The 16,790-nt window shown below is 51.7% G+C and overlaps 1 protein-coding gene across 1 annotated transcript in view; it reads left to right on the top strand.

The window, feature by feature from the left end:
* The first annotated feature begins 1,542 nt into the window (after positions 1–1,542).
* Kndc1 (kinase non-catalytic C-lobe domain containing 1) overlaps positions 1,543–16,790 on the top strand; it is a 44,191-nt gene continuing 28,943 nt past the window's right edge. The window contains exons 1-6 of the mRNA XM_038309617.1: positions 1,543–1,644; positions 7,106–7,304; positions 7,998–8,056; positions 13,563–13,709; positions 14,071–14,188; positions 15,360–16,093. Of these exons, the coding sequence (XP_038165545.1) occupies positions 1,543–1,644; positions 7,106–7,304; positions 7,998–8,056; positions 13,563–13,709; positions 14,071–14,188; positions 15,360–16,093 (1,359 nt within the window). The remainder of the gene's footprint in view (positions 1,645–7,105; positions 7,305–7,997; positions 8,057–13,562; positions 13,710–14,070; positions 14,189–15,359; positions 16,094–16,790) is intronic.

The following is a 16,790-nucleotide window of genomic DNA, read 5'->3' on the forward strand; positions in this document are numbered from 1 at the left end:
CAGAGCTCAAGGGCACCTGTGAAACCGCCTGACCAAGTCCCACCTCAGTAACCACCAGGCCCTGGAACCTTCTCTTTGTGGTCATACCTACCTAGGTTCTCCAAGATAGCAGAGATTCAGGAGAAATGAAAAGCACAAGCTGGGGGGGGGGGGGGGGACGGGACAGCACCAGGTGAGGGATACACAGGCTTAGGGAGCACAGATGGGAAAAGCATGGGACTAGTGGGAAGCACTAAGCTACAGGGAGTACGGACTGTGGGGAGAGCAAAGGCCAAGGAGGCACGAACTGGGGGAAAGAGTAGGTGAGAAGCAGCAAAGCTTGGGCAAAGGGAGGTGGCAGCTTCTCAGTCTCCAAAGCAGAGGACTCCTTAGAGCTGGAGCCCAGGGGTTGGAGCAGGATCTGCTGGCCACATCTGCCCTCCTAACCCCAACCGGTATCAGCAGAGTCGGCAGGCCAGGGCAGCACAACTGCGAGATGTCTTTTCTCCAGCACAAGCTTCCAGCACCCTCCTTCACCTACTCTGGCTACAAGCTCATGAATGGACTATAATTGGAAGCCTTAAGGGCAGGCTGTTGAGAATTACTGTCCCAGCGTGAGCTGTACCCTTGGATTTGCATGACCAGTTACAAGCCCACCCTCTTTCATTCAAGGAGCACATATTAAAGAATCTACTATTGTGCCTATCCAGGCTAGGATCTGGGTATAGGGCCAGCAAAGCAGGGGGCCAGGCTGGCCTGCAGTTCTTCAGGAGATGCTCCCTAAGATTGGGGAGACTGTCGTAAACAAAAAAACTTGCCTTGCAGGGGATCAATGCCTGTCGTTTGCCAAGTTTGGGAGAGCAATCTAGTCCGTTGCTGTGCTTGGGGTGAACACCTGACTCCCTTCCTGCTCATCACAGGGCTCAGCCAAGGGAAAGGCACTAGGAGCTGAGGAACCTAATACCTGCCCCAGACTCCCTCCTGGCAGCGACCACTGGAGGTGACTGCAGCAACCCCGCCCCTGGACTAGGTGGGGCGGGAACTGCGAAAGTCCTGGGGCCCGGTGTGGTCTAGGTGAGCTCAACCCTGCTACCCTCTGTGAGCCCAGGTGGGTGCAGACCCCCCCCTCCCGGGCAGCCTCTGTGCGGAGTGACTCCGCCCCGAACTGTTACGGACAGCGCAGGCAGGCGGAGGGTGCACCCCGGAGGTTGACGTAGTCGAAGACATCTGCGGAGCTCAAAGTCGGCCCCAGCCCGCCAGTGACCACGGCTCTCAGGGCACCACCCCCGGCCCCGCCCCAGGCGTCCCCGCGCCACCGTTTGGCGACACTGCGGCAGGCGGCGGGCGCGTTGCCATGGCGGCCAGGCGCGCGTAGCTGGCGGTGCCCAGCTCAGCCCGGCAGGCACAGAGGCGGCGGCCAGCTTGGAGAAGATCTGTCCGAGAAAGGACCCGCCAGAAAGGGGATCTGACCCAGAGGAAACCTGCTGGGGGAGGGGATTCCAGACCGGAGCGTGGTCCAGGGCCGGAGTTCCAACCTGCGCGCAGGCCCTGCTAAGCGCCAAGATGCAGGCCATGGACCCAGCCTCCCGGGGCTTCTACGAGGAAGATGGCAAGGACCTGGACTTCTACGACTTCGAGCCGCTCCCCACCCTGCCGGAGGATGAGGTGAGTTGGTCCCAGAAACCCACCTACCCCTGAGGAGGGATGGGGAAGAGTGGGGAGAACACAGCTCTCCTGCTGTATAGATTCTGACCCCTGGGGTAACGATTGCTAAGGGTTCCTGTCTTCAGCCCCACTCATCACAGAACAACTGGAATGCTATATGGGACAGCAATGGGGACTGTCCCTGCAAAAGTTGGCTGCTGGAGGGGTGGGTTCCTGGTTTTAATCCTTGAACAGATTCGAGGTTGGGGCTCCTGGCAGGTAGGGACAATAGGTACACTCCTGACCTCCTCAGCTGGCCTAGTGCTAAAGCAGGTGAGCTTGGGAATGCCTGATGAGACCCCACCCCAGCGCTGAGGGTGCTTCGTGCTCTGGAGAACTTCCCTCCCCCAAGTCCCCTGAGAGCTTCTAGTCCGGAACTGGCTTGGGTTACATGGAGCCCCTCCTGGTTGGAGAAGCTAGATGCCCCGCCCCCAGGCTCCTAGATGATGGCCATGCATAAACTCCATGTCTTGAAAAAGCACTGCAAAAAGACCCCCAAAATGCTTCCAGGGGCACCTTGACCTCCCTCAAGAACCTTTGGGGAGATCCTTCCAAGCCAGGAGCTTTGGGGAGACCTTTCCAATGTGGGCTCTGGAGTCCCTATGGAAGAATCCACCACCCTTGAGCCATTGGATACACTGGTACTAGAGCCGTCCACCCACCGTCTCAGCTGGCCTAGCCATCTGATGAGTGAAAGTCGGCCAGAGCCCTCCTGAAGCATAAGCCAGGGGTCTGACAGCTCTGCCGGACCCCTTCTCTGGAGAAGTGGGCGCTGAAAGAATAAACATCCACAGCTCCTGCCTGCCCCACCTCCAGGACCCACTGAGTAGTGCTGGGGTTGGTGCTGCCCCCACCCTGAAGTGGCCTGGATTTGGTGCAATTGAAGGCTGCAGAGAGGAGAGGCCAGGGAATAAATAAACCTTTTGGACATCGCCCTGGCTTTGATGGGAGAGAAAGGGTGCCCTTGGCACACAGCCTTCAAACATTGCCGGAGGACAGGACGTGTTCTAGAGTGTCAATGGGAGCCTCAGCTCTTGGTCAGCGCCAGGAGCAGATCTGAGAACCCCTGCACCTTTTTATATCATCCACTGAGCTTGGAGGGCTCACTCCGTGCCTGGCATCTGAGGCGGTGGTACTGCTCCATCAACGCAGGACCACAGGTTGAAGCTGAGCCTTGCACCCAGAGTGCACTCTGTCTACCAGTCCCTGACACCTTCTGTGTTAGGACCGTCCTCCGTTCCTCTGGGTTGGAGAGTTGCCGTATACACAACGTGTCAGGTTTCTGTCCTCTGACTGTGGTGAGTCCTGAGCATGAGCTGGAATTCCCCCATTTCGGCGGCATTCAGTGGGAAGTTCAGTGATGCCCTTACCTGGGGAAGAGTGTTTCTTTTCTTCCTATAAACAGGAGGGGGGCCGGGCGGTGGTGGCGCACACCTTTAATCCCAGCACTCGGGAGGCAGAGGCAGGCGGATCTCTGTGAGTTCGAGACCAGCCTGGTCTACAAGAGCTAGTTCCAGGACAGGCTCCAAAGCTACAGAGAAACCCTGTCTCGAAAAACAAAAACAAAAACAAAAAAAACAGGAGGGGGCTGGTAATGTGGCTCAGGTGTAGCATACTTGCCTGGTGTACACAAGGCTTTGGCTTCAACAGCCAGTGCTGCAAGGCAACTGAACAACAAAAACTTACTCTCTAAAATAGGAGTCTTTGGGGCCTGGCCTCGAGCCAACACAGTCCTGCATCTAAGAATACAGCTGAGATCTAGATTCTATGCTTTCTGCAGTCAGCTCAGTCCCCATTAAGGTTTTTTTTTTAAAATCCACGTACATCAGGGTCACATGATTCTGTACCTGGCATGGCCTTCTGTGTCTGGTTGCATTTGAAAACTGTCCGGAGGGAGGCAAAGAGTTAGGCTGCCATCCTGAAGCTCAGTGCTGGAGAACCCCTTGGGATCCTGTGCGACCCAGGCCTTTGTACGGATGACGTGAGGCCAGATCAAAGATACGTGCAGAGTATACGGGACATCAGAATTCTCTCCGCTACAGCTAAGAAATAGAACCTTGTGGAGCCTCCAGGGGCCCCTGAATATCTCTACCCTGTCATGACTCAAAGAAAGTCCAAATGACTTGGGAATGCGCTGTCTAACCTCGTGGTAGCTGGTAGAGAGCTAAACATGCTCACTGAAGGCCTTACCATGACGCCTTACCAAGGCCGGCGATGACACAGTAGACCGTGGTACGTGTGAGCAAGCCCCTCCTTTGTGGCGGGAGTGGGAAATGCTGGCCAGAGATCATCTCGGCATTTTCTTGCCCATGCCCACATCCTAACAATTTCTCCAGAGAAGCATGGCATATGAGCAAGCCATGTGCCTATGAGAAAACCTGCTGGACACTAAGAGCTCACCATGAATGGGCCAGCGTGTCCCCCTACATTGTGGAAACTGAAACCGTGCTCTGTCCCTGCTCTCCTAAACTGATACAGCAAGACCCTGGGTGCACAGTAAAGTTGCTCTGACCAGGAGCTATGCAAGGCGGACTTCTTGGAGGAGACAGCATTTCCGGGATTCAAAATGGAACGTCAGCCTTTCTGGATGTGGAAAATGGAATCAGAAACAAACCAGTAGGACTAGATGTAGGTGGAGCCCTAGCTGCCAGAAAGGGAGGAAGGCAGGCAGGCACCAAGTGGCTGTGGTTGAGGGTCCAGTAGTGCTGGTCAAGAGGTAGGTGATATCATTGGCCCTCAGGAATGCAGAACAGTTCAGGTTTGGTGGTGAAGATGGCAAGAGACATTAGGTGTCAGCAGAGGGTTCTCACTGTTTCCAAGCCAACCAAATAAACGCCTCCTGCTGCTGCGCTGGCCTTGGGGACTGAAAATGAACAGGGACCCACAGCAGAAAATCTTCTATTAAAAGGGGAGTTTCCCCCACCATTCCCTTAGAGTCTATATAATGTTTCCAAATGGGCTTTGAGCAGAAGGCAGCCTAAAACCAGAAAAGAACCCTGAGCCAGCAGGGTGGGCTCTTGGGGGCAGACACAGCCCACAGAGCACCTTGCAAGCTCCTGCCTCCCTGCTGGGGTTTGGCTGAGGCTCACAAACTGAGACTGCCAACAAATGGTGCCAGCATCAATTTGAGTTTTATGTTGGCAGGTCCTGTTATGATAAGCTGAAAAGTTAATTGGTTATAAATGTACTTAAAATGTGCACAATGACCCCTAGAGTCCCTATAAACCAGCTCCAAGTGTGTCTAGGGGAAGGGGAGCTCATGAGTGCATATAAACCATTAAGTAGTGCACTCTGAGGTAACCAGATAAGGGCTTGGCCTCTGGAGCTCAGAGATCAGCTGAAATGTCTCTCCACGGAGCATAGCCCCCAATCCCCAGGGTCTCATTCCTTCAGCCAAGCTCAGATTAAGCTTGCACCAGTACACTGCAGGCAGAGCATTGATCATCCTGCCTGTGGGGAAATTCTATAGTTGATCCCCACCCCACACCCTTAAGTGTCACCGGGATAAGGATGATGAGGGGCAGGCTGGACTGTGAAGGAACTTCTCACCCACTGAGAACATGGGCCTATATAAGGGAAATGGAGCCACTGAGTTGGCTGGAGATCAGGCCATCAGCTGATTTCCATGGCAGGAACTGTATGAGACCGCAAGGCCTAGAGCTTATAATGTCCGGGTCTGCATGAGACCCTTAGTGTGTTTGGGGTTCCTCAGCTCTTAGTGTAGAGCTCCAACAGGACCTGCAGATGTGGAAATAGACCCTGACCTGAGGATGTCATGTGTGGAAGTGCTGAGCATCCTGTCATTGGAGAAAACCTTGACCACAGCCAGAAACAATGACTCAGGGCCCGTGGGGTTCATCCCAGAATAATACAAATGACCCCGGGCTCCTGCTCTCCCAAGTTTTATACCCCTTCCACAGATTGACACTGAGGGACGCAGGTCTTCAGCTGTTCTGACCAGGCTCCCCCACTTCCAGGAGTGTCTTCCTAACAGACCTAAGTAGGAGGCAGTGATGTAGGCTGCAGGATGGCCAAGCAGCAAGTCTGGCAGGGCTGCCTTCTGCTGGCGGCACATCCTGTCATGGCTGTGAGCAGGCAGACCTGCTGGCCAGCATGAGCAGCAGCAGTGGGGTGCCGGCAGGCCCTGCCGTGGGACTGACTCAGACTTACATCGTGAGCTGGCTTCATTTCTTCTACATGGCTCAGCCCCACAGGGTCTACAAGGCTGTGTACTACGTCATGTGTGTGTGTGTGTCTGTGTAGGCTTGCATGAATATGCATGTACAATCATGTTGCCATGTATCGTGCACTGTGCATGCACATTCCTGCGTGAAGACGTAGAGGGATGGTGTACACATGTGTGTGCGGTATATGTGTGTGCCTCTGCAGCCATGTTCAGTGGGCATCACTAGGAGCTGGCAATCTCCTGAGTTTTGAGGGATCCTTGGTACTACAAAGAAACCACAGGCCTGAGCCCTGGTTAGAAAATCAGCTTAACAGTCAGGGAGCATCTCTTGCAGGAGTCTAGGCGGTCTAGGGATGTGACCTCATCCAAGCTCCACCTTGAGCTCCAGGAATGAAATGGCCCGTGGCTATGCAGGATCTAACACCTACATAGAACCTAAAGGCTCAGGCCAGCAGCTTGAGAATCCATCCTGCTCTCGACTTCATCCATTTGGCTGGTTGCTTGTTAGGTTAATTTAACCACTCTGTCTTCTCATCTGTGACCTGTGGTCATGGGGATGCTTTACAATGTCAGCTAAAGGCAGACACTCTTAACAACTGTCATCTGCCTGTACTTGAGCAGCCCACGTCCCAAGGCCACAGCTGGAGAAGCCAAGGCTCTGCCTCCTCTCCATCAGCCTTCTCCCCCAGATGAGGTGTGTCCACATCCTTGGCCCACACCAGCCCCCAGCCCGACTTACAAAGAAAGGCTCACCCACTCCTATAAGTGACTGGTACACAAACACATGAGCACAGGAGATGCTAGGAACTTGACAGCAGCCAGTCACGATGCTTGCAGTCTAAGACAGCCTGGTATGAATGAGTCCAGGTGTGAGCATGTGTGGGCAACTGTAGCTGCGTTTGTGCGTGTAGATGTGTATAGCAGTGTGTATTGTTGTACAGGAGTGTTTTTGCTAAGTGTGAGTGTCCGTATGTGTAAACAAGTGTGTGTGTGGATGTGTGTGCCTGTTCTGGGCAGCACACTGGTGGTTTCATCAGATGCTCCACTGCCGTGACATTCAAGGACTAGTGGGATGACTGTCTGAAAGGGGCTTGACCTAAATAAGATGCTTTCGCTGACCGTAAGTGAAGTACCACCACGAGTCCTCTGTCTTGCTGGAGCATTAGTCTCAGCACGGAATACTAGGCCCTTTCTGGGGCAGCCCTCTGTGGGCTTACACCAAGCCTGTCTTGGCAGGAAAATGTGTCTCTGGCTGACATCCTCTCCCTGCGGGACAGAGGTCTCAGCGAGCAGGAGGCCTGGGCTGTGTGCCTAGAATGCAGCCTGTCGATGCGGAGTGTCGCCCACGCAGCCATCTTCCAGACCTTGTGCATCACGCCTGACACCCTGGCATTCAACACCAGTGGAAACGTGTGCTTCATGGAGCAGCTCAGCGGTGAGGAGACGAGGGGAACGCGGTGGGGGCGGGGATACCGTGTGCAGCGTCGAGAAAGGACCTGGAAGCTGGGTGTGGGCACCAAGCAGCTGAGGCCGTAAGGGAGGGCCCGAGCCTGGGTTTCCTTTGGGATCTGATGGGATCCTCTGGTCAAGGCAGCACAGAGGAAGAACAGACTAGACGCTGTGTTTGGGTGCCCCCCCACTAAGCTCCACCATCCTGACTGCCATGCATGCCCTCAGGGAGCCAGAGAAATGCTCAGCCCTGATTCTGAGCTCTATTCAGGCCTTCTTCAGAAGACGATGCCTGGATCACTTTCCCCCTAGGCTGGCACTCCTGGCCTACAGGAAGTTCATGAGGGGTCTGAAGGCAGGAATTAACTGGCCAGGTAGACGGTTACCCAATAGGCCCCTTTCAGGAAAAGTTTGGTTTTCTCAAGTTAGGAAGAGCCTAGGGTTCCTTTTTCAAGAACCCAAACAAATTCCTTTTCTCCTTCCACTTTGGACCTTTTTCTGGTTCAAGAATGGTGTATTATTGCCTCAGATGCGTACAACCAATCTTCCCTAAGGACTTCAGCCCAAATGCAGCCTCCTCAGGGCTGTCCCAGGAGGCTCCCAAGGTCTGAGCTTTGATTGGTGGGATGCTTTTTCACCAAAGGATAAGATCAGAACGCCTTCTCTTTTTTTCTCCAAGATGACCCCGAGGGTGCCTTTGTGCCCCCAGAGTTTGACCTGACGGGAAACACCTTTGAGGTAAGCGTTAGTAAGTGGTGACTCTCCACGTCTTGCCATCTTCATCTTTGGGGGTCCCTTCGTTACCATAGTCCTGTGGCCTCAGTGTAATAGGTTGTCTCCAGTGGAGAGCTGCCTTGGGGACCTGCTGTCGTGGGTATTTGCTCTGTCCATGACCTTGGGCTAGCAATTTTCGCAGCGAACTTGAGATGCTGGACCGTGGATGCTGCACCCTGCTTTTATTCCTAGTGGCTACTGGAAAACATGTGGGTGTTTGGGAGCAGTGGCCCCGAGACATCTCTGTCAGGGTTGGTACTGAGTTCACTTATTGCAATGTCAAATCAGATAACCTCTGAGTCTCAGCAGTGACTTGTGGGAGGAGCCAGAAAAGGCTATGGGTGTTCGTCTGCCCTTAAGAAATGCCTCTGGGGCAGGGGTTGGGGGGTGGAGAGAAGGCTTAATGGCTAAAAGCACTTGCTGCTCTTGCAAAGGACCCAAATATGGTTCTCAGCTCCCACATAGTGGCTAATACCACCACTAACTCCAGTTCCAGGGGATCCAATGTCTGCATGTGTCCACTGTGAGAGAGAGCTTATTTGTTTTGTTTTGTTTGGTTTGGTTGGTTGGTTGGTTGGTTTGGTTAGGGTCACTATGGCTGTGATGAAACACCATGACCAAAGCAACTTGAGGAGGAAAGGGTTGATTGATTTGGCTTACACTTCCACTGTTGAAGGAAGTCAAGACAGGAACTCAAACAGGGCAGGTGCTGATGCAGAGGCCATGGAGCGGAATTGCTTACTGGCTTGCACACCATATGGCTTGCTCGGCCTGCTTTGTTACAGAACCCAAGCCCACTATCCCAAGGATAGCACCACCCACAATAGACTGGACCCTCCTCCCCCTTCAACCGCTAATTAAATAACTGCCCCACAGCCGGACTTAAGGAGGCATCTTCTCAGTTCAAGTTCCCTTCTTTCAGATAGCTCTAGCTTGAGTCAAGTTGATACAAAAGTAACCAGCGTACAAGGCTAGTCCACAACTCCTAAATTCAAGTGATCCTCCTGCCTCGACCTCTCAAATGCACGGGTGAATGGATGCACCACCATACCTGCCCAGTTTCTCAGCACCAACAGAGTTAACAGTAACCAGTGCTCCTTCCACCGTTATCCACCGTTAAGATATTCTGCATCCTTAACAGACCTCCTGGCCTTGATGTCAAACAGATGCTCACTGACATTCTCCACCAAGAGTTTCGAAGTTCTAGTCTTCACACCCAGTCTATCAGAAGCTGGTTTCCTTGGCTTCCCTAAACTGTGACTGACAAGCCAACGCTGTGTGTTTTCAGCATACGAGGTGATGGTCTTATATACGCTGATGCTATAATGGCCCAATCAGTGACATTTGATTTTCTTCCTCACCCAGTATGAGATAGAAATAATTTCATCTTTTTCTGGGGATGGCTGGCCATTTTCCCAGCTCTGTATCCTGGCTATCTGTGAGGCACGTGAACTACCATCCGCTGGGTGTTTATTTTCAGTTTTCTGTTCCTTTGTTGACTTTATCCACTTTAATATCAAAACATCTTGCAGAATCTTGTGACTATTTCTAGCAACTTAGAGGTTCTTTTCATTTTTTTTCCTCTTGATCAAATCACCAGCAGTGTTTCATATTGCCTCCAGGAACAAAGCTTATTTCTGTTCCAGTCCTCAGCGAGAGCAGCATCTAGTGTCTAGATTCTAGTCTGGTGCAGAGACCACCCATCCTGCACTGATGACCCTGATCTAACCATGTGGACAGCACTGGCCTGACCACATGAGTTCCTATCTGTTCTGACTTATCAAGGTTTAAAATGAATACATAGTTCATATTATGAAATATTTCTTTTTGTCCCCTTGAAATGATCATGTGCTTTTCTTCATTGTGTACCCGTTTATGTCCTAATATTATCACCCTTCCCCACTTAGGAAAATCTAGTCTGAGCAAGTGCTGTGTCTCTCCTAGGAACTGTTGAATCTGACTGACCAGTGCTTACTATGGCTCTTCCAGGGTTTTTATGGGCAGCTGGTACTTTTCCACCCTACAAATGTTTCTGGCTAGCACAGATTTTGTGATTGCTCTGGGTTTGACTCTTTGTTTTGTTTGTACAAGAATAATATTACTGATGCCCTGGAAGTCTGGAAAGGCTCATTGAAAAGAACCTCGACTTCCTTTGTGAATGATTTCGAGCTACCATCAATTTTTAATAGTTATAGCATTGCCCTTGTTTTGCCACAATAGTTGAGTTTTTTTATAACTACAGCAGAAGAAAACATGCTCCTAAGGCACTGCAGGTGCAGGTGATGCCCTGTGCATCTTGTGATGTCTGCAGACTTCCTATTCCCGCTCCCTGACGTTCTTCTTTGGTTTCTCTTTCTTTCTGCTGCCGGGCTAACCAGAGGCCGTTTACCTTCTTAGTTCTTCCAGAACACCCTCTGCATCCCCTGGTTTCTTTTGTTCGCTCTGAGTTCAATGGCTGCTCCTCCATTTCAGAAGGAATGTGCTCATCCTCTTCCATCCTCTTCGTCTCCGGCTGGGAGCCTCCCCAGCATGTGAGCTTTGTCACGTCATGTTTGCTTCTGGGTTTTGTTTTTCAGTACAGGAGTTATTCATCTATGTGAATAGGTTGGGTTTCCTTTTTTAGGAAGACACAAACACAGAAGGCACGCATGTACCAAGTATACAAACCCACAACTTTTCAAAAGCTAAGATCCCTGCAATCAGTAGCCAAAGGGAGTCATCACAGTGAGAAACTGGCGCCCCCACCCTCACGGTGACTGTCCAACCACACGGAACAGAGATGTTGATCTCATCTTGTTCTCCTGCTTCCTGTGGCTGAACTCAGCAGGGCTGGTGCGAACTGTCATGAGAGTGTAGTCACTGGAAAGTATTCATTCTCTATAATCATTTCGTATTTCTGAACACACTGGGACTTGTTCATGCATCTTTGTCTTTCTGGCCCAGTCAGGCTGTGGCTGAAGCGATGTCCCCTGCACGCCTACCAGAGAGAGTGTGTGCAGGTTTCCTTTGTTCTGTGAATCCTCATGTTCCTCGGTCAGGAGGCAGCCTTTTCCATGTAGCTCAGGCTCATTCATCCATCTGCCCGGATCTTCTGCGGCCTCCATTCGGTTTTATTTATTTACTTGCCTACATAGTTACCCTAGTAGCAATCAAAATGCACAGAAATCTGCCTCTAGGGAAGGAGAGTGGGGCTCTTGCGGTAAGGGCGGTGTGTTCCCATGGTTGCTGAGCAAGTGGCCCCTGAACCCTGAGAATCCTGAAGAGGGGCTCCCCTGGGAGCTGAACCTTGGGGGGTGGATTTCCGGTGGGTTAATTGAAGAGCACCTGTGTGGTAGCCAAAGTAGAAACAGGAGGCTGGGGATGTGTGTCAGAGGGGCCCCAGGTCTCTGAGATGCTTCAGTTCCCTGGGTGGTCAGGGACTCCCTTATGTTCTAGACACAGAACTGTCGGTCCTTTCTACCGAACCCTGATTATGGAGAGACTCTGCATATCCTGGGAAGTGTTCCTGTGTCCACTCTGGGACATTTGGCCCTAGCATGAGTCACGGTGCCCAGGGTCTCTGTTCTGCCCCAGATTAGCTTTGCTCTGGAGCCCTTTGCTGGGGACTTCCAGAAGTTCTAAGCAGTTAGGTGATGCAAACAGTGACAGAAACACAGCCTAAGTGTGTATCCTGGACACGCTGGCTCAGGTAACCCACTCTGGATCCTTCTAGCACCAGCTCATCTCTGCACTGTTCCTCTCTGGCTCTGCAGGGCCTGCCACTATAGACCCACGCTGCACAGTCAGCCGTAGGTCTTTGGACTATCTCCAGAATGGCCTCACTTTGGACAGAGGGTGCCCATTGTGCCCAGTCTGCTCGCCCTGTCACTTGCTGACCCACAACAATAGCTCTGCCCCACCGTCAATGTTGTTACCCATCCAGACCCAGACCCCACTCCTTTCTCCTCCGGACCTGGATCTTTTCTCACTACAGAATGGTTCCTCTCATGCCTCACCATGTTCTCCCCACGGAGACCAGATGTTATCCATCCATCCCCCCACCCTAGTCCTCCCTCTTATCTGGGTATCCACCCTGGACCCTCTGTGTTCCAAACACCATCTAACCACCCCTTCGGATTCTCTCTTCTTCTGCTGAGACCAACTCCCCAATACATGTTCTAGAATCTCCCGGGCTTGTTGTGGCCAGTCTTCTCAGAACTGTGTATGGCCAGCCCCCTTATCCAAAACCCCTTCAGGCTGCCTAGCTTCCAAAAGTTAACAATGCCCCAGTCTCTGCACTGTCCCCTCCTCCACATGCACAGGCCATTTTCTTGCCCCTGTCACTCTGAGGGGCTCCTGTGGTACCAGCCAGGATGGCTCAGTCCTGTCACTTTGCTTGAGACCACAGTCCGCACAGAGGACCATGAAGATGAGAGACTATGAGTCAGGGACCTGTGAGTAAAGCTAAGATGAAATAAGGATCCTGGCTTTCATCGAGGGGCTGGAGGCCTCTGCGAGCAGGTAGACTTCAGGCTACAAACTGCAGGATGAGTTCCAGAGGAACAAGGAGTCGGGGAGGTGGCAGGGTAGTGAGTGAATACTACCTCTTGAAAGATAAGGATGCTGATACTCTCTGCACAGGAGAGGCAGGCCTACAGTCACCTCTCCTCACCCATATTCCCCTCCCAGAATGTAACGGGTTTTCGGGTTATCAGGGCTGGAAAGGCAGTGTTGGTCAGGGCAGTTAGGATTCCAGCACCAGCTAAAAGTGCAGCAGACATTGATCCAGAGCAGGTGCACACAGGACTTGGGCCTAAAAGAACAAAAGACTTCCGATGTACGAAACTAGCACACAGCCTAAAGTAAATGGATTCTTTTGTATTGATAGCTTCAAGGTAAAAATGTAACTTCAGTGTGCCATTTATAATAGTAACAGAACCTACAGGAATCCAGTAATTATGACAGCAGGATTTTTAAGAAATAGAAAAAACAGGTAAGTCAACACAATGAGCATACATTGAGATATCTTATCGTCCCCTTAAATATAGATGGTTATTTGTGAATTAAAAGTTTAAAAATAAATAAAGAGTCTGACTACATATCATGATTTCATTTTGTAAACAGATTGAAAGGGAAGCTAGTCTTTCTTGAATAACATTGACTTCTCCGCACACGCACACACACGCGTGTGTACACACACACACACCTACCTATGGGGGCCTTCCACACACCGGGTATCCCTGCCTTTTACAGAGCCAGCCCTCACTCTCCTGAGCACACACCAGACAATGCCAACTTTCAAACCTGTTCACTTCCTGCTTGTGAAGAATGCCTAAGGCAAAATAGGTAGCTGGGGAGAACAGGATTTCTATGCCTTGGGCAGCAGGCCCAGGGAGCATTCCAACCACAGGAACGAATGGCAGACTTGCTGGTCTTGGCAAGGGAAAGCAGTCACTGGCAGGGTAGGTACTAACACTCCTTGGTACCACAGGCTCACATCTACTCCCTGGGGGCCACACTGAAGGCTGCCTTGGAGTTTGTGGCAGAACCAGAGCTAGAGCCCAGGCTGAGCCCAGACCTGGAGGGACTGCTGAGTCAGATGCAGGCAGAAGATCCCAGGGACCGGCCAGACCTGGAGGTAAGCTCCCAGCTGGACATGCAAGCTGCGCACACACACAGACAGCCCAGACCCTGCAGCCTCAGCTGGGTTCCTTGGCTAGTCTCTGGAGGCAATGCATTATGTTGAAATAGAAGGTAGTTTTTGCTATACAATTTCTACTAAAGACTATCAGGGACAAAACAGAATCTTCTTTTTCTGCCAGGATGTATGCCTTGCTGTTTTTTTTTTTTTATTTAATGCACCAGAAAGTGCATGTAGAAACAGGTGGGCTGATCTGGGGGTGATGGGTGCCATCCCAGAGCTGTGCGGTTAGGTGGGTCTTAAAAGGATAGGCCTCCTTGTTGAGCTGCATACCTGAGAGGCACCCTGGTACCCACAGAGCATCATAGCACTGTGCGAGGAGAAGATGCAGCCTGCATCCTCATGCCGCCTGTGCCGCAGTCTCTCAGCCATTGGAAGAAGGGTGCTCTCCATTGAGTCCTTCGGAGCATTCCAGGGTAAGTGCTACCACCTACACGTCTATGCCTACACATGTATACATGTGTACATATACATTCATACATGTGCACAAGGACGCATATACATCTCCACAACCACCCACAGAAGTAAGCACGCACTATGCACATATAGAAACTTGAACCCTTACTCATGTTCACATACACCATATAAATACCACACTCACAGTCTCACACTTATTCAAATACAGCACATGTGTATCCCATGCAAACACATTCACATGTTTATACCATTGCATATATAAATACACAAATGCCTGTTGATACTACACACTCCAGTGTAAGTGTGCACACTGGTCTACACATTCACATGCACACCACATACATGTACACATGTCCAATCTGGGAGCACACTGGCATTTTCAAACTCGGGCTTAGTGACTCCAGCCAGCCTTGTCTGATGCACTACCTCTCTACATGCAAATCTGTTGCGGTTCATCTGGAACTCATCATAGTCTCAGGATCATGCTGGCCTCCACAACCACCCAGAGCCTCAGAGTGGCTGAAGGGTCCTCCCTGACAAGCAAGCAGCAGTGTTTGTAATGCTGCAGCCCTAGTGACTGTCAGCATCACCCCAGCAACAGTAGAGGGTAACTTCTGAGTGCAAAGCCATAGACAAAGATTGAGTAAAACAGGCAGCAGAGTGTCTGTGGCACATATGCAGCTTTGTGCCACAGTGTGTGTGTGTGTGTGTGTGTGCAAGGCTGTGTGCTATACCATGTGTGCCAGACCGCGCTACATGTCGTGTATAGAAGACTGTGTGCCCTATGCCTGCCACCAGACTTCATTTCTCCCCTGAGGGAGTGGCTGGTGTAATCACAATAGAAAAATGAGGAGCTTTGGGATAAAGTAATTAGATGGCAAGAGCTGATCCCCTGGGAAGCTCAGTCAAGAGGGAGACCCGGAAGCCTCCATTCAGAGACTGTAACTGACTGAGTCGTGTGACTGTAGATTCTGGGGACCTCTGGCGCCTATGCTGAGGGGGGAGTGGGAATCTTGGGGTACAGGACAGGTAAGCCTGTCCTGTGAGACTTTGGGGAGGGGTCTGTGGTAATGAGTAGTACAGGGTCAGGGGTGGCTCTCAGGGTACCATCCTGGCACAGGATCCTGATCTAAGCTTCCCTGCAGTAACCATATCCCGCCTTCTGTTCAGACCTCAGCGAGAACACATGGAGGGGAAGACCTGCTCCAAGAAATATGGGGCCCAAGAAGATGCCAGACCTCAGCACTGATCCAGAGGCACTGTCCTCACCAAGGGGCCTCCAGCCTCCAGCCTCCAGAGATACAGAGCAGGAGGCTGGCCAGTGTCCCAGAGCCCCCTCCCCCAAACCACTGCTGTCAGCCCCCATGAGAAATGGGGAGAGCCAAGGACAAGAAGGGCTGGCCAACCTTGTCCTGGATGCCAGGTGCCCCCTGGGTGAGCTGGACAAAGACATCCTCAGGCGAAGCCGGCTGAAAAAGGCTCAGACATTTCCCAGGCTACTGCAGGAAGGCGCCGAGGCCAGCTCCCTCTGCCTGTCACTCACCAGCTCAAGAAACCAGCTGACCGTATCTGAATTCTTTCCCCCAGACCCCACAAAGCTCTTCCTGGAGGGGAAAAACGGCCTTTCTGGCTTCAAAACACAGTCCAAAAGCAGACTGTGGCCAGACCAGGAGGAGCCTGGAGTCAAGCTGGAGAAGGCACCAAGTGCAGGCCGCAATCCGCATAGGAGTCCGGGAGCCTCAGGGCAGTTGGAGGCTTCGTCTCCTAGCCGGGGACCCGTAGAGTGCAAACCTTTGCCCTGCCCTGTAGACCCTGGAGACTCAGACCATGAAAGCCAAACATCTAGGAGTGAAGAGGAGATTCCAGAAGGATCCAGACAGGTGGAAAGCGCAGCCACAGAACAGGTACGCGGAGTAGGAGGGGACAAAGGCTGTTTGTCCTTAGCCTGGACGCAGCTCACACAGGACCTGCCCCGCCCTGCCTTCACTCCTGACCAATAATTAGCAGTATCTTTTGGATTCCCTATTTTTTTAAAGATTTATCTTTTTAAGATTTATTTATTATGTATAGTGTTCTGCCTACATGTATGCTTGCAGTCCAGAAGGGGACACCAGATCTCACTGTAGACGGTTGTGAGCCACCATATGGTTGCTGGGAATTGAACTCAGGAACTCTGGAAGAACAGCCAATACTCTTAACCCCTGTGCCATCTCTCCAACCCCGGATTCCCTATTTATGAAGAGAACTTCACATGCAAAGTGGGGGAAGGGCTGGATGTCACCCCAGGCGTGGATCTCCAGGCCAGAGCCGCTCCCCGTGGTCTTTCTAGATGTACAAGTTCACCTCAGGACACCCTAGAAAGAACCAACTTCCTGAGCCCCGGTCCACCCATGTATAGGTACATCCCCATGGTTCATTGTCTTCTACACCAGACATCTCTTTAAGTAACCCCATTTCCCATGGGGATTCTTCAAGTTCTCATCAGTGTACAACTGTTAATATACACCCACAGAATCACCTGCCTCACACACACCTCTCCTTTGGGGCAACAAGGCCTGGTGGGAAATAGGGCTGATGGTTCTAGATAGACACTGGCTCCGG

Source organism: Arvicola amphibius, chromosome 1, assembly GCF_903992535.2.
Source record: "Arvicola amphibius chromosome 1, mArvAmp1.2, whole genome shotgun sequence".
NCBI classification, from domain to species: Eukaryota; Metazoa; Chordata; class Mammalia; order Rodentia; family Cricetidae; genus Arvicola; species Arvicola amphibius.